The 22,706-nt window shown below is 37.7% G+C and overlaps 1 protein-coding gene across 1 annotated transcript; it reads right to left on the minus strand.

The window, feature by feature from the left end:
- Nucleotides 1-2,062: 2,062 nt before the first annotated feature.
- On the minus strand, nt 2,063-6,053 carry LOC141443814 (uncharacterized). The gene is made up of 2 exons (XM_074109176.1): nt 5,618-6,053; nt 2,063-3,709 (listed from the first exon to the last, which is right to left on the minus strand). Exons 1-2 carry the CDS (start codon nt 5,814-5,816, stop codon nt 2,460-2,462), a joined length of 1,449 nt encoding a protein of 482 aa, XP_073965277.1. The 5' UTR covers nt 5,817-6,053; the 3' UTR covers nt 2,063-2,459.
- Between the last annotated feature and the right edge of the window lie 16,653 nt (nt 6,054-22,706).

Genomic DNA, 22,706 nt, shown 5'->3' on the forward strand with positions numbered 1-22,706 from the left:
AGATTTTATGAGCTGGTTACGATTTGAAAGGTCCCGACTGTTGAACCTTAAATGAGCTTCTTGACAGAGTTCTAGACCACTAGACTTATTTTCTTCCTTTTAGTTTTTAAGGCAGTCGGGTTTTTTGATTTTTTATTTTATACTTTTCTGATATTTATGTGAAAACGGTAGATTAAAAGTATTATAACCCATATATATTTAGAATGGGCTAATTATTAGCTTTCATTCGATACCCATATTGTTACAATACAAAATATATTTTTTCATTCCTCCGCCATGTTTTTTTCGCAGACGCCATATTGACATATTATATACCCTATGTCACTCCGACAGTTAGGACGAATCCAATGATACCTCATATGTCAAAATCCGTCTAGCCGTTTAGGTTGCAGCGAGGACCAAAGAAATGGACGTACATACCCACATACATACATACATATATACATACGCTCGAAAAACATAACCCTCCTTCGGGCAGTCGGGTAAAAAAGGGGCATGTGCGAGTCGGACTCGCGCACCGAGAGTTCCGTACACATTTATAGGTATGTAAACGGGAATCGTGTGTTGAAGATATTTCCCGCTTTTTCTGAGTGATTTAAAACATCCAGTGTAAGCAGAGCCCTGCTCCTAAGCAAAACGTTCGCAGTGTGGGGTCAGATTATTATATTATTGGTCATTGATATTTACAGACACACATAAAAAATCAAGATTTTCAGACTTTTCTAGTTGGTTGTTTTATAATAGCTACCTTTACACCAAATTTCAAGTTTCTTGGACAACTGGAAGTTCCCTATAGGTTTTCAGTGCACGGCAATTTGTATGGACTAACGTTGTTTAATGACTGTAACTTTTTATTTTTTCAAGGCTTCAAGGGACCGCAGATTTGAGTATTCGATATCAATTTCAGCTTGATAACTCCACGCGTTCCTGAGAAAAAGGGTCTTGACAGACGGACGGACGGACAACAAAGTGATCCTATAAGGGTTCCGTTTTTTCCTTTCGAGGTACGGAACCCCAACAATATTCCTATCGAACCAACCAAACAGTTGAGCCGTTGGGATAGAAAATAGTTGACCTGTTCCAGTTGATCGGAGTGGAAGTGGAACGTGCCACCGGCTATATGGTTGTCATGCCCCCCCTCCCTCCACTTACACATAAATCGCCACCACAGTCAGCACACAGACCTAACTATATTTAAGTCTGAATATGAATAAAAATAAATAAATATCTAGGTCCAACAAATCGAACACAAATTTCACTAACTTTTGACTGTACAAATCAATTAGGATTAGACATAAATTCATCTGTCAAACGCGATCATCCCAGCTTACTTCCCACTGATGGGCACAGGCCACGCAAAATTGATGTGCGAAATTACATCTGAAATTTATCTTGAGCTGAGAGGAATCTATCTAATATAGTTAATCTATGGTTGTATCTACTAGTAGAGCAAAATGGATATTTTCCCTCCAATTCGCTCTACTACTTGTAAGCAATAGAGCAAATCCAATTTCGACGTATGACTTTATATAATATTGCTATGCCTCAGGCCAAAAAATAACTGAAGAGCAAAGTGTGAACAGCAAAGTGAGATTCAAACTACGCCTTGCCTTGCCTCACACAAGGGCAACAATATTGCACGTTTAAAAACTTAAATCAAGTACAGATCCAGTGAATAATGCTTTGCACTCGTTTTATGTCGGATAACTTCGTGATTTTTGGTTTTTCAACAAGCTTGCTGAAGTAGAGAGAGTAAGATGAAAATACCTAATTATTCACAGCGCGCAGCGACTACAGATCGGCTGGTTAGATCATTTCCCTAAAAACCCATTTGCTGTAGCTAGTTGTGGAAAACGCTCAATTTGACAGCTAAAGACTCAAAACCCTTAAGACTCTTGAGGTTTAAAAACTCAAATCAAGTAAAGACAGTTTAATTTTCAATATAGTAGTTCTTCAAGACTGAAGTCTTAAGTAAGAGAAAGTAAGATAGACAAAATACGACGGCAAAAAAATTATTCACAGCGCACAGCGCGCAGCGACTACAGATCGGCTGTTTAGATCATTTCCCAAATGCTGTTTAGGGTTCCATAGCCCAAGGGCCGTTTTTTTTTGCTGATGTCTAATCTTGTATAGATAATGGTACGGAATCCTTCGTTCGCGAATCCGACTCGCACTTGGCCGGTTTTAATTGAAGCTAATTTTCACAGTCGCGTTTTTTCCCAATTTTAATCGACACTGCAACAGTGACGACTGAGCTCCGCAAATGCAAACTTAACATAACCTAAACCTACCTGTTTCTGTGTCACTTAAAATATTGGGAAATGAAGCAATTGTGATTGTGATTATATTGGATAAAAAACCATTTGGGAACGCAACTAGAAATTTTGCTACCTACTATGAATTAACGATTCTGGTAAATTAATCTAACCAACCCAACCCAGCCTTACCGCCGACGCTGTTTATTCTATAAGGTTAGACATTGGAAGGGTAGGAATGCTAGCCGTAGTAACAGTAGCAGTTTGTCTCTCTTCACTTCTTACACCCCGTTTCGTCTGCTCCAATTCCTGCTTCAACTTCTTAGCAATTTTTTCTCCTAAATAATATCTCTCCGAGGTCTCATCAGCATGCAAGAGCATGTGGGATTTCATATTAGACTTGAGAGCGAAGAATTTACCGCACAACTCACAGGGGAACTGCTTAGCACCCGTATGCACTAACTGATGCCCAGCTAAATGGGACTTATGCTTGAACTGTTTGTGACATATGTCACATTGGAATGGTTTCTCATCTGAGTGTATACGCTTATGCACATTCAAGTTATGCTTCTGCACAAACTGTTTCTGACAGATATCACACTGGTATGGTTTCTGATCTGAGTGGTGCAGCATATGCGTTATCAAATGAACCTTCTGTATGAATCTTCTGTCGCACAGATCACAAATGAAGGGTTTGTCGCTGTTGTGCAACTTCTTGTGCACACGGAGCGATGATTTTAAAGTGAATAGTTTGTCACAAAACTCACATTTGAAGGGTTTGCCTATTGGGCTTGTGTGTAACAAACTGTGTGCACGCAGGGACGAGACCCGGGTGAACCTTTTCTCACACACATCGCAGGACAGAGACTTGTCATCAGCATGCTGCATCATATGCACTCGCATGTAACATTTCCTGGCAAATTCCTTGCCGCACACACTACAGATGAACGGTTTCTGACCTGTGTGAAGGAACTTATGTGTTTCGAAATGTGATTTGAATGCGAAACGCTTGTCACACATATCACAAGCATAAGTTTTCGCTGTGTGGCTTCGACAGTGGACCTTTAAGGAGAATTTGTCCGTAAACTTTTTGTTGCACACATCGCACTGCACTGACTTTGGTATATCTCCGTGTATTGTTAGATGTTTGTTTAAATATACTTTCTGTGTGAATCCCTTTTGGCAGACTACACATGTATATGGTTTATATCCCGTGTGCTTTCTGTAATGTATACACAAACTGGCTTTTTTCTTGAACCGCTTCTCACATACATTGCACCAATATTCTTCACCGATCATATGTGTCTTCTTGTGTTCTCGGAGCTCGTTGACTTGGTGGAACGGTATTCGACAGACGTCGCAGATGAATAGTGTGGCTTTGGACTGGTGAGGCCAGGGTTGAGAGTTTGCTGCCGGATCCTGTTTCACTCTGTCTGGTTCCCATTTCACAGCAACTGGAATCAGGAAATGTTTTTTTCTGTTAATTTATTACTTCTTTTGTGATAGGTGGGTGCATTTGATTTTAGTGCATTTATGGCCTGTTTCACCACTTGTCTACTAACTGTAAGTGATGGATATCAGTGATGCCATCTCTGTTTGTTTTGTCCGAATAAACAAAGACGGCATTATTTTTATCTGACACTTTAAGTTGGCAACAAGTGGTGGTGTTATAAGTATTTAATTCGAAAGATGTTTTCTTGTGATTTTGTCTTGGCACGTGTCTTCAATCAAAATTTGTTCAGCCGTTTTTTTGAAATATTTGAAATTTGATTTCATCAAAATCTGTTCAGCCGTTTTTGAAATATTGAAATTTGAAGTGGGAAAGTTGGTTGGTTATTAGTTTCAAAGAAGAAATTATTAAAATATAATGGGTATACGGCCAAGAGCGTGTTGGACACGCCCAGGATAGGATTATTTTCTTATTACAATAAAGAGTGTTTGTATTGTGTTGTTCTTTGATTTAATTTTCCATTACCTTTAAATTTAGATTAAACGCAAATATTTTGAAATACATCTGATTCCAATGTAGTCAATATGTCACTTTTGGGTAAAAAAATATTCTATTTAGTTGTCATTTAAATTATCAAAAACTATTGGACATATTTTTTCTATTATAAATGAAAAAGAAATGCATCAAAGTTTGAGAGTAAGGGTCTGTGGGAACTTTAGCTGGCTATCTATACTTAATATTACAAATGCGAAAGTGTGTGTGTTTGTATGTTTGTCCGTCTTTCACATCAAAACGGAGGATGGATTGACACGATTTTGGCATAGAGATATGGGCCAGAGAGTGACATAGGCTACTTTTTATCCCAGTAAAATGCACAGTCCCTTCATATGTTTGATTGTCAAAAGAAAAATATGTCCAATGGGCATTTTCAGAAAAAAGTACCTGCCTACCTAGCTAGCTAGTACCTGTACTTTTTTTTAGCCTAACAAATTTTGGGTTATTTCTACTCAGAATCCTGAGCACTATCGATTTAAGCAATAAAGTGTCCCACTTTTAATTGTCAGTTTTGTGACACAGTTAACCTTACATGTTGTATGGACAGTCACAAAACTGTCAAATAAATTTTGTATGGAAAATTAAGGATAATTAACCTGTCCTCTCCCAGAGGCACAAATTTGTGCCCAAATTCCTTTGATCCTGTTATCCTGGGAGATGACAGATTAAGGCAAAATGGGTAATTTTTTTTCTGAAAACCCCGCAATATTTTTTGATAGTCAAACTGACAGACTGGTAATCCAATTAACTTTTCACTTCTCATGCTCGTAAAGTTCGTGTCTCTAGTGCATAACATAAAATCTTCGTCTAAAACCAAATTAAGACCAAGGTAATCAGGTGTCAACAGCCACATACAAAAAAGTTTCTGTATATATTTTAGATAATTTTTAATTTATACAAAACTAAAAATCATTAAAATCAATCATAATAAATCAGTAAAATAAAAAAAATGAATTATTATAATAATGCATAAAAAATAAAAGGTACATAGAAAGTGAATCATTGTTTCCACTGTTGCTATTTCATATCCTCGCCATCAAAGTGAAAAGCAGAGTGCAAAACTCGAGCATTAAACCCATTTTCCCCTCGACATGTCTATCTACCCTCGCCGTACCGGCTCGGGTGGCTATATGTACACCTTGGGTAAAATGGCTTGTTTTATGCTCTTGTTGTACAATCTACTTTTTTTTATACTGCAGATATATCAATGAACTACAAGGGTAGCAGATGACTAACAGTGGTAGCACGAGCGAGGTAAAAGCTCATAGTTAATCGTCATCATCATCATCGTATTTGGCTTATATCCCGCTGCTAAACAAAGGCTATAGTCCAATAAGTAAAAAACAATAAATTCTACCATCTTTAACGTCTCCCGAGGGCTCCGGGTAACACGCCGGCGGCTCGAACTTCACGCAAGGGTCTAGAGAAACTTCGACTTCTATTTTAACTTCGCGCTTTATTTCTACAGTCTTGAATGGTTCTGACTCTTCCGCTGTTCCCGGGTCGTCCACGTATTCGAAGGGTTCTTGCTTAATTAACACTGTGTCAAAAGACATTGTTATTTATTGACATTTATCGGCATCGGCAAGAAAAACAAAATTCTTATTGAGAACACAATTGATCGATCACTGTTATAAATTCGTAAATACTGATCTACTTATTGACCGATAAACGCAAAAATGTGAATAGAATTAAGCTTCTTTAAATATTACAGTGATTTAACTGTTGTAATTTGTTTACATATTGTATAAATAACGGAGAGAAATAAAATAAGTACTAGACGAAAAGCTTGCAAACAGGAAGCGTCAACTGTCAGTGTCAGTCATAGTGGTGGTTATTTATTCTTCTTCTAAGGGGAGGCAAAGGGAACCAAGACCATACAGCAATACGATGTCTCGATCGGTGACGTCACTTACTTTTTTCAAAGAGGATAAAAGCACGAGATTAGATTAAATTATGCAATCTTATCTTCCCTGTATAATAATAAATGAATTTGTCAACCCCTGAATGTTTGGCGAAAAAATAAATCGGTTGAAAATTAGACATCATTTGATATAATTTCTTTGAGATTACTATCATTTCTTCTTACTCAACAACAATGCCGCATTCAAATTCCATTATCGTAGCCTCAAATTAAAAAGCTCAAGTCGTATACAGCCTACTCAAATGGTCGTTTGTTGGAACCCCGGACTTAAAAAAAAACCGGACTTTGTTTTCGGCGGAAAAATACACTTGCAGGTTTTTTTTAATGAAAAATGGCGGGAAAGGATTGTTTGTTTAGGCGTAGACGCTTTTTACAAGCTTTCCTTTAGCTTGTCCTGATTATTTGTTTGGGTCAAATCTTGGAAGCTAAATTTGACCCACTTCCAGCGGTCGAATTTGACATACTTATAGTGACATCTTGGTGGCCCTGCGAGGATTGTCTCCGCAGGAGGTATAACTCCTCAATGGTTAATAGTACCGACTTGAAATTTGGTACGGATATGCAGTTTAAATGACAATGCAAGTACCTTTTCTTATCTTTTTTTAAGGAAACAGATATCCTAACCCTGCCGTCGCTTTATGTTTTTGAAATAATCATGTATGTTAGGAAGATAAATGTATAAGTAGTTTATTTAGATACCTTAATTATATAAAGTTAATTTATAAGTGTTCCTTAAACCTCTTCCTAAAAAATACATGAGGTTAAAATAGCATAATATGTTATGTATAAGTTAATTAATGTAATTAATTTTAAAATTGCCGCGCCCCAACAGGGCATCATTTTTTATAATTTTTTGTAAAAGGTGTTGCAATAAATAAATACTGAATACTGAATACTGAAGAACATATTATGTGATTTTCCCACTAACGTCGATAAGCCAAAGGCTACTAGAAACACAGGGAAGCTTAAAGTTCCATCTTACAGACTGGCTAAAACCAAAAAGTCTTTTCTGGGAAATTGCATACATTTTTATAATAAAATTCCAAAAAATATTATAAATGAAACGGATACAAAATTCAGATCTATTGTCAAGAAGACATTAATATCAAAGGCGTATTATAAAGTTAATGATTATATCACGGACAGGGATATTTGGAAATAATTCCGATCCGCATTAGCGATCCCTTCAAATAGCGAACCTACTGTGTTAAAAATAAAGTTGTGTTAAATACTTGTGATGTATACATATCATTTAATAATATTGTAAATCTGTTTTAAAAAAATATATATATACCTCGTTGAGTTTCTTGCCGGATTCTTCTCAGCAGAGGTTTTTCCGAACCGGTGGTAGTTTTTTTTTGACATTCATAAGTGCTTGTTATAGCCTAAATTGAATAAAGATATTTTGACTTTGACTTTGACTTTGACAGTCAACAAAAAGTACAGTCAGCAAAAAAAAGCTTGTAAGTATTAAAATGTAATTTTTTCAGAAACTTATTTATGTAACACGTTAAATTATTCAATAGAAAAATGTGTCCCATGCGTACGTGTCATATCATAGGAGACAGCCTCCTTGCAACTTGCAGCTTTCTTGCAACGACCAGAACGCTCGTAAGCAACATTGGCCGCCATTTTGTCCCGAATTTTTAATTAGAATCTTTTTGCGGTCCCCTTCCGCGATTGGCGCGCCGCCGCCCGCTTCTTGCGATCGCTTTCCCAGTAACAAATTAACGTCTCAAATTCAATTTAAAATGTTTTAATTCAGCAAGATCTGATTGCCTGAGAAAATTGTAGCGACATTTTTAAATCGTTAAGGTTCCGTAGTAAAAAGAAATAACATAACCAATAGTTATCCTGATTAATAAAGTAGCTGTTACTAATCTTTAGAAACTAAGCAACGAAACGTAATATTATGTGTCCCAGTTACATGCAATAAATCATATTATTATTATTAATATCATCATCATCATCATCCCAGCCTATATACGTCCCACTGCTGGGCACAGGCCTCCTCTCAGAACAAGAGGGCTTGGGCCATGGTTCCCACGCGGACCCAGTGCGGATTGGGAACTTCACATACACCATTGAATTGCTTCGCGATTTCCTCACGATGTTTTCCTTCACCGCAAAGCTCGTGGTAAATTTCAAATGTAACTCCGCACATGAATTTCGAAAAACTCAGAGATTATTAATATGACGTTAGATAAATGTATTTTCTTTCTGTCTTTCTTTCGATTTAGAAAAGTTGAAATAAAACCGACATTGTCATTTCAAAGTTTAGTTAAAAACGGCCGAACCGTTTTTTATCAAACAATCAAGACAAACTTTTGCATTTATAAGATTAATTTTATTGTATGTTTTTTTTTGTGAGTTGTACTGAGCTAGGTTTTTTTGGCAATAAATACTTTACTTTACTTTATTAATGGGATAAAGAGTCGGCGTGGCGATAATTTGAGACCCTGTTAAGGACATAGTTTTTCATCCTGTAAAATCGCATAGTCCCCGATAAACAAATTATTGGCAGACGACGCACAAAGACTTGCTATAGCAATTCAACGTGGGAATGCTGCCTGCGTCGGTCCAAATTTTCATTTTTAGTTTTCATTTTTCTTTAGTTATTTTAAGTTAGTTTTAGTTTACGTTAATTTTATAACGTTTTAAACTCGTGATTTTCACTCATAGTCAAAATACCACTAACGGGACTTATCACGCTAATACACACCGTGACCACGGCCACTGCAGTGTTGCCGGAACGTCGAGGTAAATATTACTCGTGTGTGTTAGCGTGATAAGCCGTTGATGGTATTTTGGCTACGTTAATTATATTGAATTGTTTATTTTGCAGAGATGAATCATATTGCGAGGCAAAAGCTAGTTACTTATAAATTTAAGTTATCTATCTACACATGTAGTGATTAATTTTTTGCCATAGTATTTTGTCGTAAAAAGTCGTACCTATTTATGTTGCTTTGTACCTACATGTAGATGAAAATCTCTTGTTATAATATTTGTACGCCGTGTAAGCGGCAAAAAGTGGTGAACTTTCAAATGTTGGCGTAACACCTGTTAACCATGTAACCTGCTTTTTGAACAAATAAATCTTTGACTTTGACTTTGACTTTCTCAACTAGTTTACTGAAGCTATTTGAGACAGTGAGATAATTACGAACTTAACCGAGAAAATACGATGGAAAAACATTATTCAATAGATCTGTATTACCGTTTATGAGATACAGGTTTGTGACGGACGAATGGACATTGTAGCGCGTTAATAGGTTTCCGCCGGTCACCCTTCGGTAAGGGACCCTAAAAAGGTCAATTCGGCCTACATTGTTGCAAGGTCTGTAATTAGTTCCGCTACCCGCCGGTAGATGGCGCTGTATAACTTCAGTGTTAGGATAACGGAATGTTGCCAGAAAGTTTATTTATATAACCCTGACACTTTTTCGCAGTATATCAGTTTGTCATTAGACAGAGAGAGATTATTTTGAAAACAATCATTGCATGATTTAAATTTTAAATTTGACTAAATCAGAATAATAGAAACTTTTAAAAGAAAACTTAAAGTTCAATATCTTAGAAAGAATAGAACCATCGCAAGGGTTTGAATCCACCATCTTCTGCTTGAGAGGCGATAGGTCAAACTAAAAATTGAATTGTCATTTCAAAGTTCAATATCTCAAAATAAAACCGGCCAAGAGCGTGTCGAAGACGCCCAAAATATGGTTCCGAAGCCCTTTACGAAAAAATCAAGTAATATTTTTTTTAAGGATTTCGTATAGTGTACGGAATCTTCCAAGTTTAGGTATATTTTTAACCCCCGACGCAAAAAGAGGGGTGTTAAAAGTTTGACCGCTATGTGTGTCTGTATGTCTGTCAGTTGGTAGACAGTTGTCTAACAACTGGTAGCATGGTGTACGGTTGTGTCACTCTGAAGATGAGCTCTGGTTGAGTTCGAAACGCGTCAGTGTAGTGTGGTGGTGGTGATAGATGGGTTTGTGTGATTTGTGTGTGTTCTTACAGTGTGGAGGTGGAGGAACTGCATGAACACGCATATTTTGCATAAGCTTAGCTATCGTAAGGTCGCGGGTGAGCAAGGAAATTATTTTAGTTCATTGATATGGACCTCCGCAAAGTAACGCCTGATTCAATAAATTATTTATTTAAAATTCAAACAAATTTGTTTTTTTGTCGTTTTTTGCTAATGTCTAATGTTAATGATAATGCTGCGGAACCCTTCGCGCGCGAGGCCGACTCGCACTTGGCCGGTTCTTTCTAAAACCCAGTCATCAGTTACGAGGAAAACTATCAATGACAAAATTTAGCCGCAAAATATCTAGACAAACTTATCTTTGCGTACAAGAGTGGCGCCACTAGTAACAACAAACACTAATTGCTATACACAAAACTAGTTCCATATTTTGCCGTCGGCAAAAAAAAGTATGTAATGTTTTACAATTGAATTAGGCGATAATGAACTTTGTCGTGGTAGTTTTAAGTGTTGTTTGGTTCGTATTGTTATGTTTGCGTTTGTTTTTCTTTAGAGGTGCATCCGGGTTGCGAGAATAGTCATAAATTAGTATTAGTCACAGGGCAGGGGCACACTGGGATTACAAAGTATGTTTTTAAAGTGTGTTTCAAAGTAATGTATTAACTAGATGAAAAACAAATGACGTGAAGAGGCGAACTATCAAAGAGATCTCTTCCAGTCATCATTATGCCATTTAAAATATATTTTTTAGGGTTCCGTACCCAAAGGGTAATAACGGAAACCCTATTACTAAGAATTCGCTGTCCATCTGTCTCCAGGCTGTATCTCATGAACCGTGATAGTTAGGCAGTTAAATTTTCACAGATTATGTATAACTGTGGCCGCTATAACAACAAATACTAAAAACAGAATAAAGTAAATATTGAAGGGGGCTCCCATACAACAACGTGATTTTTTTGCCGTTTTTTGTTTATGTCTAATGAATATTGTATAGATGGTACGGAACCCTTCGTGCGCGAATCCGACTCGCACTCGCACAGTATGCTGAGTGGGGTCCACTTTATACTATTCGATGTTATTATTATTATTTTTTTCTCTCCATCTAATGTATTTTTATGTGTATCGAATATGTGTAAATAAATGTTTCTCTCTCTCTCTCTCTCTCTCTCACTTGTCCGGTTTTTAATGTGATTTGAGGCCTAAGTTCAATACTAAGGGTCTGTTTCACCATCCATTGATTAGTGTTAACTAACGGTTAAATGTGATGCCGTCTCCGTCTATTCGAACAAAACAAATAGAGACGGCATCACATTTAACCGTCAGTTAACACTAATCAATGGATGGTGAAACAGCCCCTAAGAATAAGGCGTTGTTTAGTCTTCACTGACAAAAGAATTCAAATCTTATACATATAGTTCGTTTATCGCTATTCCGCGGTAACTATGCTATTTTGCGGGTTAAAATCTGTCCTATGTTCTACCCTGGCATCCATAGGTACTATATGTATACTGAATTTCATCTAACTCAGCGGTTTAGACGTGAAAAGATAATAAACAAATAACCTAACCATCAAAAAGTTGGCAAACCCCCGACTTTGTCACTTCAAAGTTCAATATCTCAAAAACGGCTGAACCGATTTTGATAAAACATGTCTATGAAACATCGCTAGAAAACCTGCTTTCAATTAACACAATAGACAGACAGACACACACAGCGGTCAGACTTATAACACCCCATTTTTGCGTCGGGGGTTAACAAACAAACAGACAAACTTTCGCATTTATAATTTCTAGCGGGATTACAAAAACGTGCTCCCTGTGCACTCCAGCCTACGGCGCAGAATGGGAGGCATTGTGCTAGCGGAAATGGCGGATTTTTTGTCCCTTTCTAGCCTTTGTCGCGCGATGATGGATGTCTTCATCATTCACTAGTATCCCGATAAGTGGCTTATGTCATGTTCCCATGGGAACTTGTGGGGGGGGGGGGGGGGTTAAGGAGGAGCCAGGGACCAACACACGGGTTAAATGTAAGTACGTATTGTTTGACAGTACTTAACTCTTTTTACCCGACTGCCTTAAGGAGGGTCATGTTTTAACCCCCGACGCACAAAGAGGGGTGTTATAAGTTTGAGCGCTATGTGTGTCTGTCTGTGGCACCGTAGCTCTTAAACGGGAGAACAGATTTGAATGCGGTTTCTTTATTCGAAAGCAGGTTTTCTAGCGATGGTTCTTAGACATGTACCTAAATGTTTGTCTGGAAGATATCGCTTTTAAGCGATAAGACCGCTTATTGTCTACCCTGAATCTAAGTGTTTATATTATAAGTTTGTTGTACTGCTTTATGGTGTGCAATAAAGAATATTTGTATTGTATTGTATTGTATGTTTCATCAAAATCAGTTCAGCTGTTTTTGAGATAGTGAACTTTGAAGTGACAATGTCGGGGGATTTCCAACTTTTGTTGTTTAGGTTAATAATAAACTATTTTTTAATGAGTTTTTCATGAACCAATACGCATATTCATCTATTCTCGCTCCGCTCAGCTGTTTCCACTAGAGCCGTGCTGTGCGAGTATATCTAAATGAGTCGTTTCTATTGGTACACGAAAGACACATTTCGCACATCTCTGGTGGAAACACAGCCTAAAGATAGAGCAGGGATACTACCATGCTACTACGAAATTCGAAAATCTAAGTTCGTATCGTACCGTCCCTCTCACTCCCGTATTAAATAATATTAGTGTAAGCGAGACGGCAAGAAACAAAGTTCGAATTTTGCCCTTCATAGTATAGGGCTAGGATTCAACAACTACACACTGAACCGATTTTGATAAAACATATCTAAGAACCATCGCTAGAAAACCTGCTTTCAAATAAAAAATCGCATTCGAATCGGTCCACCCGTTTAAGAGCTACGCTGCCACAGACAGACAGACACACACAAAGACTCACAGACATACAGACACACATAGCGGTCAAACTTATAATAACACCCCTCTTTTTGCGTCAGGGGTTAATTAGTACCAGGGCCCTTTTTAACCACTCACACAAAAAGAGGGGTGTTATAAGTTCGACACCAATGTCTGTCTGTCTATGGAATTGTAGCTCTCAAACGGATGAACCGATTACAAGGCAGTTTTTTACGTGAAAGTGAGACAGACACACATAGCGGTCAAACGTATAACACCCCCCTTTTTGCGTCGGGGGTTAATAAAATCAAAACAAGACCGTTGACAATCCTCCCCCAGCGGCCATGCAGTGCTCTCACAAGCACAATGACTGGTACAATATTGTGACAGTGGCAAGTGACAGTTGTTTCATTTGGATCCAAGATGGCCGCTCATTTGGGCCTTATTGTGCGCGCGCGCCGCTGACACAGGCTAAGAGCGGACAGTTAGTTATAGCCTTTGGAGTGGCAGCGCCATATTTAAATTTTACTGTCAAGTGGCGCGGCCATTTTGAAAAAATCTTCCTTGAGTGCAATGACACCTACGAATTAATTTCGCGAGTTCGCGAATTTTATAAAAAATATCAGCAAAAAAAAACCACTTTAATGTTATAGCATAAAATTCCATATCTAATTAAATAATAATGAATGACCTTCAATTTCTGTGAACTTTATTATTCATTATCAAATATCTGATAACCAAATTTTCTCAGTCATGTATTAAATAACTATAATTACAAAATAAAACAATTACCTGTAAAAAACACTGATTTATTTCGTAAAATATTAATTTATTTACGAAACAAAGCCCTTTTATAGTCTTTCAATATCAAATAATATTATAATACGAGGTTTCCAAAAATACCAGCGCACGGCAGCGGCCGCAGTCCGCACGCTCGATTTTCATGAAAATTTGCACTTTAAAGTTGAATATTTTGCAAACCAATCACTAAATCTAAAAATCGTCTTCAAAAACCCCTAATGGTTTTAAAATATCTATTCAACGATATCCCACACTATAGGGTTGGATGCGAAAAAAAAATCACCCCCGCTTTACGTCTATGGGAGGTACCCTAAAATATTTTTTTTGATTTTTTATTGTACCATTTTGTCGGCATAGTTTACATATATATCCGTGCAAAATTACAGCTTTCTAGCATTGATAGTCCCTGAGCAAAGCCGCGGACGGACAGACAGACATGGCGAAACTATAAGGGTTCCGTTTTTGCCATTTTGGCTCCGGAACCCTAAAAATGGCCAAGTGCGAGTCGGAGTGCGCACGAAGGGTTCCGTACCATTATGTATACAACATTAGGCATAAGCAAAAATACTCGAATTAATTATTATTATTAACTAGCTGTTGTCCGCCGACTGCGTCCGTGTAGACATCGTTCATCGCTATCCCGCGGGATAAAAACTATCTTATGTCCTTCCCCGGGACTCAAACTATCTCCATACCGAATTTCATCTCAGTTCAGCCGTTTAGACGTGTAGTGGTAACAAACAAACAAACAGACAAACTTTCGCATTTTTAATATAGTGGGATAGTTTAAATGTCCGCTCGGCTCTTGCGTACGCGTCGTCCGTAATTATGACATTGTGCGGGAGCCTGCCGCCAGACAGGCAGACAAACATAACAGACGCTGCCTTCTACTTTTAATTATATGTATTTGTAGGCACCTAGGTATTTTTATGGTATGTATTTACCAGCTAAATAAAACTCATGTTTAACTTTAGGTTAAGGATTGGATTTTGTATATAGTACGGAATCTTCCAAGTTTAGGTATATTTATATTTTATTAACCCCCGCCGCAAAAAGAGGGGTGTTATAAGTTTGACAGCTATGTGTGTTTGTCTGTCTGTGGCACCGTAGCTCTTAAATGGGTGAACCGATTTGAATACGGTTTTTTTGTTTGAAATCAGGTTTTCTAGCGATGATTTTTAGACGTGTTTCATCAAAATCGGTTTAGCCGTTTTTGAGATATTGAACTTTGAAGTTTTCCAACTTTTTATTCTAATGCTTTTATAGAACAGTAGGTTAGATTAGGTTTGTTTTATAGTTCTGAAAAAAATATAGTTCCAGAGAAAAACTTGAGTTGGGAAATTAAACAGTTTGGCAAATGATACATTTGGGAAACGTGAGCTGGGAAAAGGGAGAGAACCGCTCAAAGAACAAAACCCTCCTTCGGGCAGTCGGGTCAAAATGTCCCACGTCGCTATGCCACGGCATGCGAGGAAAGTCGCGGGCGGTCGCTAGTCAGCTATGCGGCACAGAATAGTAATTATAGAGTTGCGTATAGAACCGACACAACTTCGATATATACCTGCTGAGCTGGCAAAGTTGCGTTTTTGTAAGTTTTTCTCGATTATTCCATAAAAATTGAATGAATGTTAAAAATGTGGTCTGATAGAACTGTTCTCAATATATAAGTTAATATGCCTACCTACTGGAATAATTATTCATGATAGACCTTTAATATTCTTTAAAAACGAACAAAAGTTTTTTAACGGTTTTTAAAGAAAATAAAAGTATATCATGCATAATTATTGCAGTAGACACATTAAGTAGAGTTTTTTTAATTTTCATTCAATTTTTATGGAATAATCGAGATAAACTAACAAAAATGCAACGTTGCCAGCTCAGCAGATATAAACGCTACGCTTATAAATAAATAAAATTGTCAAATACCGTATTGAGGGAGGAATTGCGACTTTTCTGTGCAGTCAAGGGCATAAATATCTATACAGCCATACCGTCAAATATGTATACATCGACATTAAATATGTTTAGTGGCATAAAGGTGTATATATATTTTTGACATCTTGGTAACGTATCTTTACATCAATGGCGAAGCGTCCATAGAACCCTAATAACCACCGTAACCGTAATTACACTCTCCTGTGGCCCGGCGGAAGACCAGTGCTGGTTTTCAACCAGCGATATGCTGAGCCGGGACCTTTTTATAGCGGCAACATTTCCTATTGTTATTTTTAATTATTATGTGTCATTGCTGTTATAAATAAATTATTTTCTTTCTTTCTTTCTTTCTTTCTTTCTAATCGCACCGGCTTGCCCAATATTTACAATATAGGACATAATATGTTACACGATTTATGAAAGATGTAAGCGATCTTTGGAAATATCTGACGCCACGCCACTGGTACCTACCTAACCTTATAGGTATGTAAGTAACTTTAGCTACTTATCTCCGCCTCTGGAAGCTATTCTTTGCCACCCACTCACACACACACAACCCCAATTAACAATACAAACGCGCACGTCCAAATACAATTCGACAAATGTTAACAGCGCCTAAATACAACCACCAAGTATTTCGTACATACGCCCGCGTTTCTTATAATTCGACCTTTTTGCAGTGCGGATTTTTTTAATTGCGCCGCACTGGCCAGCGACAATTTAAGACGTTTAAAAACAAAACTGGTCTTTATACGCAGGAATTCGAATTTCGTATTGTGCCGGCCCGCTCGCGCTAATAGTATCTAATAGGAAAGTGAGAGAGATGGTATGATGTTAACATTGTATTTCGAATTTGGGAGTAGAACGCTAGGAACTTCTTAGTAACCGCAAAGTTGTACAGTCTGTGCACTTTTGACGTTCAGAATGGCGGTTTTTTTGGGCGCCATTTTGGAAAAATCGCATCGCTTTCCCGCCGTAATTGTGTTCTTGGTACCAGCGCGTTCGTTTGAGGTAAATATGTCGTTGGTTCAGAGGATTTTTTTGAGATAATGAACTTTGAAATTTTGGTGATAACGTTTAAAGTTTTTTTTGACTTCAGATTTTTTGATTTATAGAGCAAAGCCGCGGCTAGAGCCCAGTAAACAAACAAACAATCATCCTCCCCCCTTATTAGTCCAGTCGTGAGCCCGCGCCCGCAAACAGTGTGTTGTCGCCGCGCGTTAGAACCGCGTGTTGACGCAGCGTGTTTGACGAAACGTCGTGTCGCGCCGTGTCAACACACACATACAGGGTGTCAAATAAAGATTCTTGGGGTTCTTCTCAACACAGGTTTTTCCGAAACAATGGTAGATACACACGACGCATTTTGCGTATTAGTAGTATTTTCTTACCTCTTTTGCAACTTACACTAATGGGCTATCGTTTTTTGTCTCACTAGATGGCGCACTGTTGCGTGAGGTTTTTAAGTATGGCTTTCAAAGTCTGTTATTACGGGCGTGAAAACAAAGTTTAGATTAAAATCATATTTAATACACCTTAAAACCGTGCCATAAAAATATCGAGCATGCCACAGTGTTCCATAGTCCCCGTTTTGTTCGGAAAAAAGGGAGGACAAAGGTTTCCGAAAGACAAAACTGTCTCAAAACACAGACATTAATTGCCCCGGAACGCATATTTGCCATAATTAATTTCAGATATTTCAAAATATTCACAAAATTATTCTAATTATAAATAAACCCGTGTAGCTCACCCAAAAACTATGAGATTTGACATTTCGGAGACCTCACGCTACACTAGCGCCTCTAGTGGCGAATTCATACGCGATAGCCCTCATTGTTGTAAAGTAAGTTAGAAGCATACAGCAATAAAGGCTTATTTTATTTTATTTTATTTATTTAATTATAGATAAAAATCATTGAAATCGGTCCATTTGTTTGAGAGGTACGATGCCACAGACAGACATTGACGTCAAACTTATAACACTGCTCGTTTTGTAAAAGTAAAAGAAACTCGAAAAAAAATTTTTTAACGAGAAATTTAACTGACTACAGAACCTATGAAAATAATATTCTGCTAGTTTGAAGTCGGTGCCTTCTTCAAACTTCAAACTAGCAGATAATGATTAGCCAAACTCTTCAGAATTATGAATTGACCGAGTTTCAATCCGTTTGTAAATATAGATGACTTATCGCCCTAATTGAAAAACCTATTTGTTTAAAGTCAGCTAAATATCGTTGAAATAGGTTAACAGTTGCAGGTGGTAGGACCTTGTGCAAGGTCCACCCGGATTGCTACCACCATCTTGCTCGCTAATCCTGCCGTGAAGCAGCAGTGCTTACACTGTTGTGTTTCGGTGTGGAGATTAAGACAGCCGGTGAAATTACTGGCACTTGAGGTATCCCATCTTAGACCTCTAGGTTGGCAACGCATTTGCAATACCCCTGGTGTTGCAGATGTTTATGGGCGGTAGTGATCTCTTACCATCAGGAGACCCAATTGCTCGTTTGCCATCCAGTCGAATAAAAAAAAAACAGTTTAAATTAAAGAAAACATTAAATCCCATGTTCAACAAACATTTCGCCCTGAAAGCACTTCTGGGAGCACCCTGTGATTTTTGACATGTATGTGTTGAGTCGGGTGGTCCCTTTTTTGTTTTATTGCAACCATAATCTATTCTGTAACTTTTTAAAATATAGTTTATGGTCTGGCTGAGCTTAAGGCGTACTTACATTGGTCTAAAAGTCTATTGTCTGTTTTTACCCGACTGCTCAAAGGAGGGTTATGTTTTCGCGTATGTATTTATGTCTTTTTAACCCCCGACGTAAAAAGAGGGGTGTTATAAGTTTGAGCGCTATGTGTGTCTGTGTGTGTGTGTCTGTCTGTCTGTCTGTGGCACCGTAGCTCTTAAACGGTTAGCATGATTGATAGCAGGTTTTCTAGCGATGGTTCTTAGACATGCTTTATCAAAATTGGCTCAGCCGTTTTTGAGATATTGAACTTTGAAGTGACAAAGTCGGGGGTTTCCAACTTTTCGTTGGTAAGGTTATATTATGCTTCTCTATATAACCTAAACGGCTGGACGGTTATCAGCATCAACATCCCCGACTATAGAGACTCACAGCATTACACAGGCCTCCTCACATACTGGGAGGGCTTGGGCGGTAGTTCCCACGCGGACCCAGTGCAGATTTGTACTTCACACATAGCATTGAATTGCTGGCAGGTTGTGCAGGTTTCCTCACGTTTTCCTTCACCGGAAAACTCGTGTGTAATAATAAACGCGAAAGTATGTAAGTTTTTTTGTTTGTTTATGTGTTACTTTGTTACCTTTTCACGTATAAACCGCTGCACCAATTTAGATGAAATTCGGTATACAGATAGTTTGAGTCCCGGGGAAGGACATGGGATAGTTTTTATCCCGGAAAATTACACAGTTCCCGCGGGATAGCGATAAACGAATTCTATACGGAGTCGCGGGCAACACCTACTCTATAAACGAAAACGAAACAGTGTAACAGCCGCATCACAAGGAGCAATTATAAAAAGTCGATAGCGACGTGTTTGAAGAGGCCGTCTGTTTGTCTGTCTGTCTCATTAAGACAGTTCCGACTAAAACTAACACTCGTTTGTAGGAATTTATTATCATATATATACATACTAGAGTTTACCTGCGGCTTTGCACGCGGAAACCATTTTGATTCACTAGGTACTGGGAATTCCAAAAATTAATATACCGTAGTCTTCATTGACGTTGTACCACGAACAATGGCGCAAAATTTAATGATTCTAAAATCATCAGCAGATTCAATAATTTTATCCCTATCCCGTGGGAATATAGTATAATATTGTATAGTATAATAATGGTACAAACATTGCATCCAAAACTTTTTAGCAATATAAAAACTGCGATGCGAGTTTTGCAGCTTTTTACATGTAATGTTTTGATGTGATCTACTGTTAACTGTACTTGACTGTACCATCAGCCAAATATGTGGTCTACCACCCTAAAGTTGATAATCCTTTGCATGTCATAAAACAATAAGGCCATTAGACGTGTCTGTCAACTTGAAAGTTCGACTTTAGCGACATATTCATTTGATAGGAACTTGTTTAAAAATGGATAGACCACTTATTTGGCTGATGGTACCAACTTTAAACGCTTAATTTTTAAATTACTGTTTTGATAAATATTTTAAAAAATATGTATAACATACCTACTTAAATAGAAAAACACACAATGCTTCCTTAATTTTACGAATTAAATTCGGGTTTTGTTCCGCGTACGTAATGTAATGACCGCGATAGTCTAAAATATTGAATACTTCTATAATGCAAACGGAGCATCTGTCAAAACCCGAAACATTCGAAAATAGAATGAATCCGACAACAGTTTCGAATTTCAAAAATAAACGCAGGTTTCACAAGAAAAGACTTAATTCCGAATCCGTCCGCTTTTGTCCGATAACACACCTTTTATTAAGCTCGAAATTTGAATCTTTCCTCCAACTTACCGCTACAGCCATAAAAAATCACGATACCTCTTATGTACTTCAAATAAGACTGAAATTCATTTACATTTTATTTCAACAGCGGTTTAAAAAAAAATGGTTTTGTATAGAATTTTGAACGCATTGAAATCTATTGTAAATGCTAATCCAGAGTTTTTTTTTTTAATTTTGGCGCTGATTCTTTTATGCCAGCTCGCGCCAAAGCCTCAATAAGAATTGGATTTTGACACGTTTAAAAAGAAAAACTGTTTAAGCGTGCAATCGACGGTTATTTAGAAGAAAGTTTTAGAACTCGGAACGCCATATTGTTGTAAAAAAAGATAGAGCCAAGTTAAATGTAGAGTAAAATAATAAATAGTATAGAAGCAGTATTAAGAGCACGCCTAGCTTCTAGCGCATTAATTGCATAATGCAATGTTTTAAACTTTCGTGATTTTCACTCGTATATTTAGTTTAAAAACCATAAACAGGACTTGCTTAAGTGCGCACGTGTCTTGTATTTGACCATTTATTGCATTAGTTTGTAAGTTTGTTTCTTACCTCATCACGTCTAAACCACTGAACCAATTTAGATGAAATTCGGTATACAGATACTTTGAGTCTCGAGGAAGAACATGGAATAGTTTTTATTCTGGAAAATTCCATAGTTCCCGCGGGATAGCGATAAACGAATTCTACGCCGGTGGAGTCGCGGGCGCTAATATGTCCTGCTTTTTGATTCTGTGCCATTATAAGTTTCTTTGGTTCTGTGCCATAAGGCGTATTATAAAATTAATGATTATATCATGGACAGGGATATTTGGAAATAATTCCGATCCGCATTAGCGATCCCTTCAAATAGCGAACCTACTGTGTTAAAAATAAAGTTGTGTTAATACTTGTGATGTATAGATACCATATAATAATATTGTAAGGGGCTGTTTCACCATTCATTGATTAGCGTTAACCGACGGTTAAATGTGATGCTGTCTCTATCTATTCGAACAAAACAAATAGAGACGGCATCACATTTAACCGTCACTTAACACTAATCAATGGATGGTGAAACAGCCCCTAAATCTCTTAAGAAAAAATATACCTCGTTGAGTTTCTTGCCGGATTCTTCTCAACAGAGGTTTTCCGAACCGGTGGTAGATTTTATTGACATTCATAAGTGCTTGTTATAGCCTAAATTGAATAAAGATATTTTTGACTTTGACTTTTGATAAATGGAACCCTAATAGTCAATGTCGCCGTCGCTACAGTGTCCGTCTGTCTGTCTGTCTCTAGCTATTTCTTTAAAGATAAGTACCAACACGTATTTGTTTATTAAATATCACTTAATTAATCACTAAGTCGTGTATTCAAATGAACTTTTCAAACGACGCTCCAGCCATTTCAAATCACAACAGATTTTTTAGGGTTCCGTAGTCATTGCAAAATGGAACCCGGGTGAAGACCGAAAGTTGCACACCTTAACGAAGGTACATAGTTGTAATAGAATCACTATTATTTATTCCATTGTGACACAAAAATTAATCATTGGTACATTTGTATGTTTGAAGCCGTGGTGGCCTAGTGGTTTGACCTATCGCCTCTCAAGCAGAGGGTCGTGGGTTCAAACCCCGGCTCGCACCTCTGAGTTTTTCGAAATTCATGTGCGGAATTACATTTGAAATTTACCACGAGCTTTGCGGTGAAGGAAAACATCGTGAGGAAACCTGCACTAACATTCAATGGTGCGTGTGAAGTTCCCAATCCGCACTGGGCCCGCGTGGGAACCATGGCCCAAGCCCTCTTGTTCTCAGAGGAGGTCTGTGCCCAGCAGTGGGAGTTATATAGGCTGGGATGGACATTTGTATGTATGTCACAATGGTAAAACTTAATAGTAATTTTAACTAGGTATCTGCGTTAAGGTGTGCAACTTTTTGGTTTTCACCCACCCACCATTGTTTAATTAACAGTTGAACCGATGTTAATGAAACATACTAACATAGGTAACTAAAAACCGTCACAAGGAAACATGCTTTGCGTAAATATGTTTTTGGTAAAAAAAATATTTTTAATACAAGCTTTTTTTTGATGACTGTACTGTTTGTTGACTGTACTTGTATTGCCACCCAAACTACATCTGCATGCCAAGTTTCAAGTCGATGCTATTAACCGTTGAAGAGTTCCGTCCTGCGGAGACGATCCTGGCCGGACTACCAGGATGTCACTACCAGACTATTGTATTGTCACGCAATTTACATAAGTACACCAAATTTCAAGTCAATCCAACTACTGGAAGTTGGTCGAATTTAGCTTGCAAGATTTGATTACAGACAGACAGACAGACAACGGGACAGGTGAAACTAAATAAAGGCTTGTGAATAAAACTGCATAGAGATTGGTCCATTTGT

This window comes from Choristoneura fumiferana, chromosome 28 (genome assembly GCF_025370935.1).
Source record: "Choristoneura fumiferana chromosome 28, NRCan_CFum_1, whole genome shotgun sequence".
In the NCBI taxonomy this organism is placed as follows: Eukaryota; Metazoa; Arthropoda; class Insecta; order Lepidoptera; family Tortricidae; genus Choristoneura; species Choristoneura fumiferana.